Raw genomic sequence first — 9,683 nt, forward strand, 5'->3', positions numbered from 1 at the left:
AGAAAATAAAATCATAGTTCTTTTTCTTTTTTTTTGTTTAACTGTTTGACACCCGTTAAAATGATTAATACATAAAAAGAAATGCGTTTTTTTTTATATTACGCGTTTTTGATAAATATGTGTTCACACCCATCAAACATGTTATAATGGTCGTCGCCAGTGGTCGTGGTTGCGTACAGTTATGTGTAGTAGGATTATTAAGAAAAAGATCTTTAAGGGATTTGATCTTCGTCCCTAATGGCTATTGTCGTCCAATAAAGATCGATGGCTGTTAGGCGTTTTCTTTGTGCAATCACATCAAACATATCATGGAGGGAGATTTATCGGAACTAGTCGTGGTTCTATAATTTTGTTAAAATCAATGCCAACAAAAAATGTGGTAACGATGAACTGGGCCGATCACTCTCTCAAAGATTTTACTCTTAATAGAGAAGAGAAATTTCAATAGTCTCAAACTACTTATCAGTTTCATCTGTAATACAAAATCTATTTAAAGTTTTATTGTTCTCATTTTTGATGTATATAGAATTGGTGAATTCAGTTACAAAGATCAAGATGTTTCCCAAAAAAAGAGAGAAAAAAAAAGAATTATCTATTATCTAATTTTTAATGTGTAGCTGCACCTAATAATTTCTGTCAATGACTAGTTATTTTCCATGTCCAACGACAGTTATCAAGTTTTTAATATGTATCTGCCCCTTATCACAAGGCACCTTATCATTTCTGTCCATGACTAGTTATTATACATGTCCAACGACTGGTTAGTGGTTATCTAGTTTTTAATATGTACCTGCTCCTTATAATTTCTGTCCATGACTTTAAAAAATGATTGCTCACCATTTACACAAAAATGATTGTACGCCATAGAAATTTTTCCTCATTTGGCCTGATCGAGAAACTAACGTGATTTCTCGATTACCATGATTGCTGTAACTACGCTTTCATTCAAGTTATTTTCTCAGCTCAATATTTAGTTTTTCACCTTGACTATACTGTTAGAGAAAATGAATTTATACAATAGTTTGGTTTTTGGTCTTGGTGGGATTGGAATTTAGGATCCATTGGTCACTAAGAGCAACTGCAGTGGTGCGATCAAAACCAAAGATTAAAGATCAAAAAAAAGACCAAAATTTGGGTTTAGTCCGTGGTGTGACGCAACGGTACATGATTAAAATTTGGTCAGGCGGACTTTAAAAGTCCGCCCCATTAAAATTCCATCAGGCGGACTTTAAAAGTCCGCCCCATCCTTTATAAATTTTAAAAGTCCGCCTCACTAAAATTCCATCAGGCGGACTTTAAAAGTCCGCCCCTCTCTTCGCAAATTTTAACAGGCGGACTTTAAAAGTCCGCCTCACTCTTTTTTTTTTTTTATTTAATTAAAATTTCATCGGGCGTAATTTAAATCTCCGCCCGTTAACAAGCGTACTTTAAATTTACGCCCAGCAACAAGCGTACTTTAAATTTACGCCCGACTATATTAGAATTTGGGATTTGGTCGCGACCATATTTGGTCTGAAATTTGATCTTTGGTCCAAATTTGATCTTTACTCCGTCCCACTGTGTTACGATCTCATCCCATAAATTTGGTTATACTCTCCCACTGTGGATGCTCTAAGGACACTAGCTCATTTTCACTATTTGTGAATGAACCTTTAGTCCCATATAGGGAAAATTAAAGATGATACCTCTCCAAAAGTATTGAATTTTTTGATATTAGAGTGACCCTTGGGGCATTAGCACTTTTGTGCGAGGGAGAGGACTTAGGAAATGGGCTAGTTGGTGCAATCACACATTTTCACGCACGCCGTCCGTGCGGACGGGACGGGCCGGGCTCGGGTGTGGGTGTGGGTGTGGGTCAAGACTTACCTTTTTTGGCAAAACTTCTTTTGAATTTTTGAATTAATACTTAAAAGATTTCAAACAAAAATAAATCTTTGGGCGACATTATGATGCATGAACGTTTTATATTAACTTTATGATGCATGAACGTTTTATATCGACATTATGATGCATGAACGTTTTAGATCGATATTATGTGATGCATGAACGTTTTAAACCGTTTGGAATTAATTCTAATTGATTTAATGCGCGTTAATGAGACCTCTCTCACTTCTACCCTATATAAACCGATCACATTTTTCATTTCAACTTGTGTCCAGAAGAGCTACTATCCTCTTCTTTTCGTCTTCTCCCCCTGTGTGGTCCTCTGTTTCATTCTGTGCGCAATTGCTGTTGAGGTCGTAAGAGTGGGCAAGTATTGTAGTGCTAACAGTGCTTGCAACGGGCAGTTTTATCCTGGATACGACTTGACCACAGGGTATAAGCATCACTCATTCTTGAGGCGTACCGGTCAATTATCGTGTTAAGAACAGCGTGTTGAACACGTGACTCCGTCTTCTGTGTGCTGTCCATTTGAGTGTTTATTTACCTTCCAGAAATTTCTCATTTTTCTTCTAACATTTTTCTTTGAGTGTTTTATTGTTACAGTAGCGACATATACCTTGACAAAATTAATGACCACATGACACAAGGCAAGAGGAAAAATACCGCACAGCTGTCCTCTCATTGCAATACAGATAGACTTTTCTTAATAGCACCAACTATAAAAATGATAGTTGGATAATTGCATCACAGATTAGATTCATATCATCATCTCAAAACAAGTTCTCGTGTAGATGGCTGCAGCAAACGATAATGTGCCAAGATATATACCAAGTCTAAGCCCAAGTAAATCACCTTTACCACTTCTTAGTAATGGAACATGTTCAACAATGGAGATGGAATCACCATGGACAGCTTCAAATGAGCAGCAAAGAGGATTTAGTGACCCCCCTAATTCTTCTTGTGCAGCAGCTGGGGTTTCATTGACATGGGATGATTTATGGGTAACTGTACCTTCATCAGGAAGTGGTAGAAGTGGCAACAACAACAATGGTAGAGCTCTACTTGAAGGGCTTAATGGGTATGCTCAACCAGGTGAGATCTTGGCTATTATGGGTCCTTCTGGTTCTGGAAAATCAACTCTTCTTGACGCATTAGCAGGTAATTTACTCGCAAAATTCTAGCCAACTAAGATGGTTTTCTTTTCCTGCCAACTCAAGGGTCTGGAAATAGTTAACCTTGGTTATAGACGTCACTGGCCTTACAAAACATTGGTGTCGAATATGATATAAACCGTTTGTACCACTGCCAATTGTTTTAGAAACAACTGTAACTCGTAGCAGCATTACTCCGCATGTGACCAATACCGGCCTCTATATGCAGAGGCTAAAATTGACTGTCAGGACCGTTATTGTGTTCTTGAACAAATGAAGACCTTTTACTGGAATCCAAACTGTATGTTAGGCTTAGATTGGTACTATGTGAGTTTTGTAAAAACGCCTTTCAGTTGTGCATTGTTGTGATGCAGTGTGTAAAAAAAGTAATTCAACGTTTGATATAATATAAACTAATAATTAAAGTTGGTTAAGAAATGATTAAATTGTGTTTGATAAATTATTCATCTATTATTATCGTAGAAAATGACAAAAACAAACATATCTCTTTAAAATAGTTTTATTCTTATTATTTTTTTCCTTAATAAACATATATAATATTAAATTTACTAACTATTATTATTGTGAAAAGTTATTATTTTTCTTTGCTGCTTCTAACTATAAACATAATTTTCAAACAAAACCTCAGAGTAAAGTTGAATAACTTTTTAATATTTGCTCCTATTTTTATTTTTGTTGTCGATGAATTAAAAAAGAATTATTAAAATACTATAGAGCTAGTTTAAAGTTCAAACGAATAAAATATAGAGAATTAAAAATTGATGGTATACAACGTATTTTTAGACTCGTACGAGTCGAGTCAATCAATGAGAAAACTTGTCGAAGCCCAGCAGTGAAGTGTTTCATCAAAGACTTGGATTAGTATACGCTTCATGACTGAAGTCCAGCTGAAGCATGTGTATTTTTTAAAACAATTTGCAAAAGAAAGTTTGAGGACTCGAACTCGACCCGAGAGATATAAGATAGATAGATGAGATAAAAGTCTTCGGAGGCCATGAACCTAACCTGGCCTGAGAGATACGAGATTGATAGTCTTCTTTATGAGATACATAGATAGTTAGATAGAGATACGAGATTGATAGTCTTTCGAACATGGGACCTTATGGCAGTTAAGTAATATTGCGATCACTTAGCCACCGCTCATTTCGTGATTATCAACACATTTGTTTACAATTTATGTATGTAAAACTTGGAAAAATATATGATATTAATCATTAATTTCACTTATTTAAATATTATTATACACAAACATATGATTCAAATTTCATTCACGATTTTGCATATATGATTCCATTCTTAAAAACAAAAAGCGATTCACGCTGTTTCACGATTTAAAAACCTTGGTATAAAATAGGGATAGAAAAAGAAACTAAGATATGAAATTAGGGTAGTACATGATCGTTTTTGAAACTTTTAAAAACTCCTTCTCGCCTACTTTCAAAAGTTACAAATTTTTGGTTCTTTATATAAAAAACACTTTGCAAAAACTTTACCAAATACTAAATTGAAAAACTATTACTATAAATATATTTTTCTTTATAAAAGCACGTTTGAAAAAAAAAATATTACCAACGTCGGCCTTGATATTTTGTTTTTTATAGTGATAATTGATTTGGCAATTAATTTTGTAATAATAGGAAAATCTCCTGGCTAGTTCCGAAGTTTGCAAATTAAAATTGGGGATCACAATCTGATGGTTTTTGCGTTAGATTAATATGACTAGCCCAAACAAGAATAATAGAGTGTATAGCAGATTAACTGGCTTATTAATTTTGATAATTAGGGTTGGAATATTTATTAATTGACTGATTTAATTCGGTTAATTACAGGAAGACTCGCATCGAACACTGAACAATCGGGGTCAATTAAAGTAAATGGTCGAAAGCAAGCATCGGCATTTGGAACGTCGGTAAAAAACAAAACACTTTTTTGTCTAATGTCATTAGTAATCATTTTACCCGTACACTGACCCATCGATTAGAGGTGTAAAGATTGTTGGCAAGGCACATGGCCGAGTATGTTAGGCGTGTCACATGTCTTGCTGTCTCGATTGATTTTTTTTTTAATTTTTTTTCATTTAAAAGCTTGTCATGAGACTCATGACACAGTATGTAGTACGGCACACGAATAACTGCTTCAAAGAAAAGGAAAGAGAAAAAAATGAATAACCATGTTGTGTTGTGTTGGTAGGTTAAGCATACTTAATTTATATTTCTCAAAGGGATCGATATCTTCTAAATATTAGTATGTAATTTAAATTATTTATTTTAGATAACTTTAACAGTATATAAGGAGGATCCATTGACAATCTTATATGGACTCTATCCGTACAAAATTGAACCAATTTTTCTTTAGAATCCAAATGACAATGAATTTGAACTCAATATTTTGATGATATATCTCTCTTATTAAACTTTAGAGTCCACTACAAGAATATATATATACCTATTGCTACATTATATATTTTCACACCTTCAATGTAGGTGTTGTAAAAGCAAATTTCTAATCACAGTACTTTTAAACTGTATTTAAAAGCTATAATTTGTTGCTGCAAAATGAAACTCTTGCCACACAACTGTAGCAACAGTATGAAAAGAGTGTGGCAAAAAAAAATATAATCTCTTGCTGCACCAATAAAGTGTGGGTACAACAATAGACTTATTGCTACATAGGTTATCGCAGTACTAGTAGGGATTTACGTCATAACCATTGGGTGTTGCAATAGGTTAAGTTTCTTGTAGTGGTCTTACCAAAAATGAGCAAAATCCGAGACTATAACACCACCATCTACCATTTTGAGAATCAACAGTTGAAATTAAAATGATTAGATTGTGAGATTTGGTATATTGAGGTGCGCTCATTTTTGGTAGGAATATAGAGTTTAATAATAGGAACATATCGCCAAAATATTGGGATCAAAATCACTGTCATTTGGACTCTATAGAAAAATTGGTTCAATCTTGTATGGTTAGTGTCCATATAAGATTGTCCTCGGATCCTCCCTCAATATAAAAAGACTAATAAAAAATTTGCATATTATGTTTACTACCTTATGCTATAATCCTGGTGTTGGCAATAAAGGTATGAATTTACACGATAATATTTGCACCAGTCGTCAATTTAATTAGCAAATGAACGTAAAAAATGACATTTTTGCAATATATATGTAGTTGTCTTGTAAATTTCGATGAATCAAATGTTGATATTATTTGTACGTATCGTCGATAGAATTTAGTCAGCGTAGTAGTGTAAATGGTCAGTATTTGACTACAATAGAAATATTTTGTAAAATATATATGGATTATGGCATGTTTACTAGCTTTGTGATGTGCTTTATCAGTGTGTTGTGTCATGCTTCTTGGTGTGCTATGTTCTTCCCGTGCCTATATGTATGGTGTATGTTGTGTTGGGCTAAATGTGTGATAGCTTGGAAAAGCATACAAAGCACACAATGTGTTGTGTTGTCTAAGATCACGTAGATGTCGTGATGTGGCCAAACTTTAGCATATTGTATATCATAAATGTGCCAACAAGTCACATTTTACACCTTTATATCTGTATGTATATATATTTTTGACACTAAGAAGTTACATATGGATACTTTGTTATCACAACATAATAACTTTCAGTGAACTTTTTTTATCTGATATCTATAGGCTTATGTCACTCAAGATGACGCACTCACAACAACGTTAACGGTTAAAGAATATGTTTACTACTCTGCTATGCTCCAACTACCTAAATCCATGACAAGTTCTGAAAAGAAAGAGAGAGCAGAAAAAACAATAAGAGAAATGGGATTACAAGAAGAAATGAACACAAGAATTGGAGGGTGGAGCAGTAAAGGACTTAGTGGAGGACAAAAACGAAGAGTAAGCATTTGTATAGAGATTTTAACACGTCCAAAACTTCTCTTTCTAGACGAACCCACAAGTGGTCTCGACAGTGCAGCATCTTATCATGTCATGGACAGGATTGTGAACCTCACGCAACAATGTGGAATGACAGTTATTGCGTCCATTCACCAACCAAGCAGTGAAGTTTTTGATCTCTTCCATAACGTTTGTCTACTTTCTTATGGCAGAACAATTTACTTTGGACCAACTTCTGCAGCATATGAGGTAACTAGCTAATTATCTGATTTCATCTACGAGAAAGTCTCTTAAATTTTTTTACGTTCATGCTTTTAGTAACCAATTCCATAAATGTTTATGATAGTTATTGATTTTTGGTATTTGATTATAGTTTTTCACATTTAGTGGATTCCCTTGCCCAACAATGAGAAACCCATCAGATCATTACCTGAGAACAATTAATAAGGACTTTGATAAAGTAAGTCTTATCAAAAATGTGGATATTGAGCAAGGTTTTGTGGGAAACAAACAAGCAACTACAGATGAAGCAATCAACATATTAGTGGACTCATACAAGTCATCTCAGTTCTTTCTACTAGTAAAACATCGAGTATCTGAAATATCAAACAAGGTAAGCATGAGATTTTGTCAAAAAAAATTTTCAAAGGAGACCTGTAAATGATAGTGAAAATTCAAAACCAAACGTGTTTAGGTAGTAAATATGAAATCGAGTATCGGAGCCACCTTTAATCATCTTTTTGCGACTATGAATCTTATTAGATGCACCTTTGGCATACTAATTTTTTTAAAATTCTACAGGAAGGGAGGGTACTTGAGAAAGGAAATCAAGCTAATTTCTTCACGCAGTCTTTTGTCCTAACAAGAAGGTCATTTGTGAACATGTATCGTGATTTAGGTTACTACTGGTTACGTCTTGGAGTCTATGTTTTAGTATCTATTTGTCTTGGTACGATATTCTATGACATTGGCCACAATTTTGGTTCGATACAGGTAAATAAAGAGCAACTTCAAAAAATTTACATATAACTAAAACTAAATTAATATGCATAATGCAACATAAATTGGTTGTCCATTTTGCAGGCTAGAGGTTCAATGCTTATGTTTGTAGCTACATTATTAACTTTCATGTCAATTGGTGGATTTCCTTCTTTCACAGAGGATTTGATGGTACTACATTTCTTCGTTTTGTAAACTTCATTAAGTACCTTGAAGATATTTTTTTCTGTATATATAATGTTATTATTGATCCTATATATGGTTTTTGTCTTTTTAATATCAGATATTTGGCCGAGAAAGGTTAAACGGGCATTACGGTGTTGCAGCCTTCGTAATTGCGAATACACTTTCCTCTATACCTTACTTGCTTGTAAACACCTTAATACCTGGAGCTATTGCTTATTACTTAGTTGGTCTTCAAAAAGGAGTCGAGCATTTTTTTTTCTTTGTTCTAGTAATGTTCATATCAGTAATATTAGTCGAGAGCTTAATGATGGTCGTGGCTACTATGGTTCCTAATTATCTTATGGGTATAATAATAGGAGCAGGAATTCAAGCTATTATGATGCTAAATGCTGGGTTCTATAGACTACCGGATGAACTTCCAAATCTTTTCTGGAAATACCCAATTTATTATATTGCATTTCATAGGTATGCAATTGAAGGACTCTACAAGAATGAATTTGAAGGATTAAGTTTTCCTAAGAATCAAGGAAGTGTCTCATCAACTATTACTGGTGAAGAAATTTTAGTAACAATATGGCATATGCCTATGAGTTACTCAAAATGGATTGATATGGTTATTCTATTTGGAATGGTGGTTTTGTATAGACTAATATTCTTTAGCATTATCAAGATTTCTGAAAAAATTAAACCAATACTACCAACCTTTAGATGTATAACATAAGCAAACATAATGATCTGATCATGCCATTAACGCTTTCCAGTATACATGAATAAATACACTTCAATTAAAGTATAAGTTTTTGTTATTGCATGATATTAATGTAAGTATAATGTAACATGATTATATTACGCAACATATGAATTGGTATTATTCAACTGAATGATGGAAATTGTTGGATCTTCTTCGCATGAACATCTATTTCATAAAGGCGCAAAATATATAAAGATTGATTGGCCATTTTGAAAAATAAATAAATAATTCGTAGTAACATTTTGTTAGATGAAACAAAGAAAAAGCAAACCAAATACATAAGACATCAATTATTGTATAAAACGTATATTCTATCACACACCATACAATTGACAAAAAATAAATTTATGGAATGGAATTATGAAATCCGAGCTATGGGAAAATATCTACTTCTGTCTAATTTTATGTTATCAAACACGGGTCATAAAAAGAAAACACATTATATTTCAGGATTATCAATCAAAAAATATCCAATGTTTATATAAAAGTCTTTCCTTGTAATACTCGTGTAAATTGCTTTCAAGTTCCAAGGTTTCAACAGTTCATCGTTATTTCTCTTTTATTTCCATTTTTCTTTTTTTCCTACTTGTCAAGAATTTCGTTAATTGACATTGTTGGTCGAGGAGGTGGTGATGGAAGCTTAATCTTCTCATCCTAGATCTAATTCCTCCCAGATTCCTTATAATGTTTGCTTGGAAAAAAATAATCTTGCTTCAAACATTTGCTTTGATGGTGATGATATAAAGTATTCATAAACACAACTTAAAGACGGATAAAGGTGACATAAATTTTACATGTTTAAAAAGTGTTTCCTAGTCC

The 9,683-nt window shown here is 33.4% G+C and overlaps 1 protein-coding gene across 2 annotated transcripts; it reads left to right on the forward strand.

Moving 5' to 3' along the window:
* Positions 1–2,650: 2,650 nt before the first annotated feature.
* Positions 2,651–8,977, forward strand: LOC113306001 (ABC transporter G family member 11-like). Of its 2 annotated transcripts, none has more exons than XM_026554991.1 (7): positions 2,651–3,042; positions 4,886–4,965; positions 6,713–7,177; positions 7,302–7,541; positions 7,730–7,921; positions 8,012–8,098; positions 8,211–8,977. In XM_026554991.1, the coding sequence occupies exons 1-7, from the start codon at positions 2,676–2,678 to the stop codon at positions 8,832–8,834; spliced, it is 2,055 nt and encodes a 684-aa protein (XP_026410776.1). In that variant the 5' UTR covers positions 2,651–2,675; the 3' UTR covers positions 8,835–8,977. The 2 variants fall into 2 exon arrangements, with proteins under 2 accessions (XP_026410776.1, XP_026410777.1); XM_026554992.1 differs by having other exon boundaries at positions 2,651–2,976.
* Positions 8,978–9,683: the final 706 nt, after the last annotated feature.

Source organism: Papaver somniferum, chromosome 8 (assembly GCF_003573695.1).
Source record: "Papaver somniferum cultivar HN1 chromosome 8, ASM357369v1, whole genome shotgun sequence".
NCBI lineage: Eukaryota > Viridiplantae > Streptophyta > Magnoliopsida > Ranunculales > Papaveraceae > Papaver > Papaver somniferum.

Bases quoted from the DNA above. Each gene is read 5' to 3' on its own strand.
- LOC113306001 (XM_026554991.1), top strand. From the start codon at position 2,676: ATGGCTGCAGCAAACGATAATGTGCCAAGATATATACCAAGTCTAAGC. The intron at 4,966-6,712 runs GTAAAAAACAAA...TGATATCTATAG, and splicing joins CATCGGCATTTGGAACGTCG to GCTTATGTCACTCAAGATGA. The intron at 7,178-7,301 runs GTAACTAGCTAA...ATTTGATTATAG, and splicing joins CAACTTCTGCAGCATATGAG to TTTTTCACATTTAGTGGATT.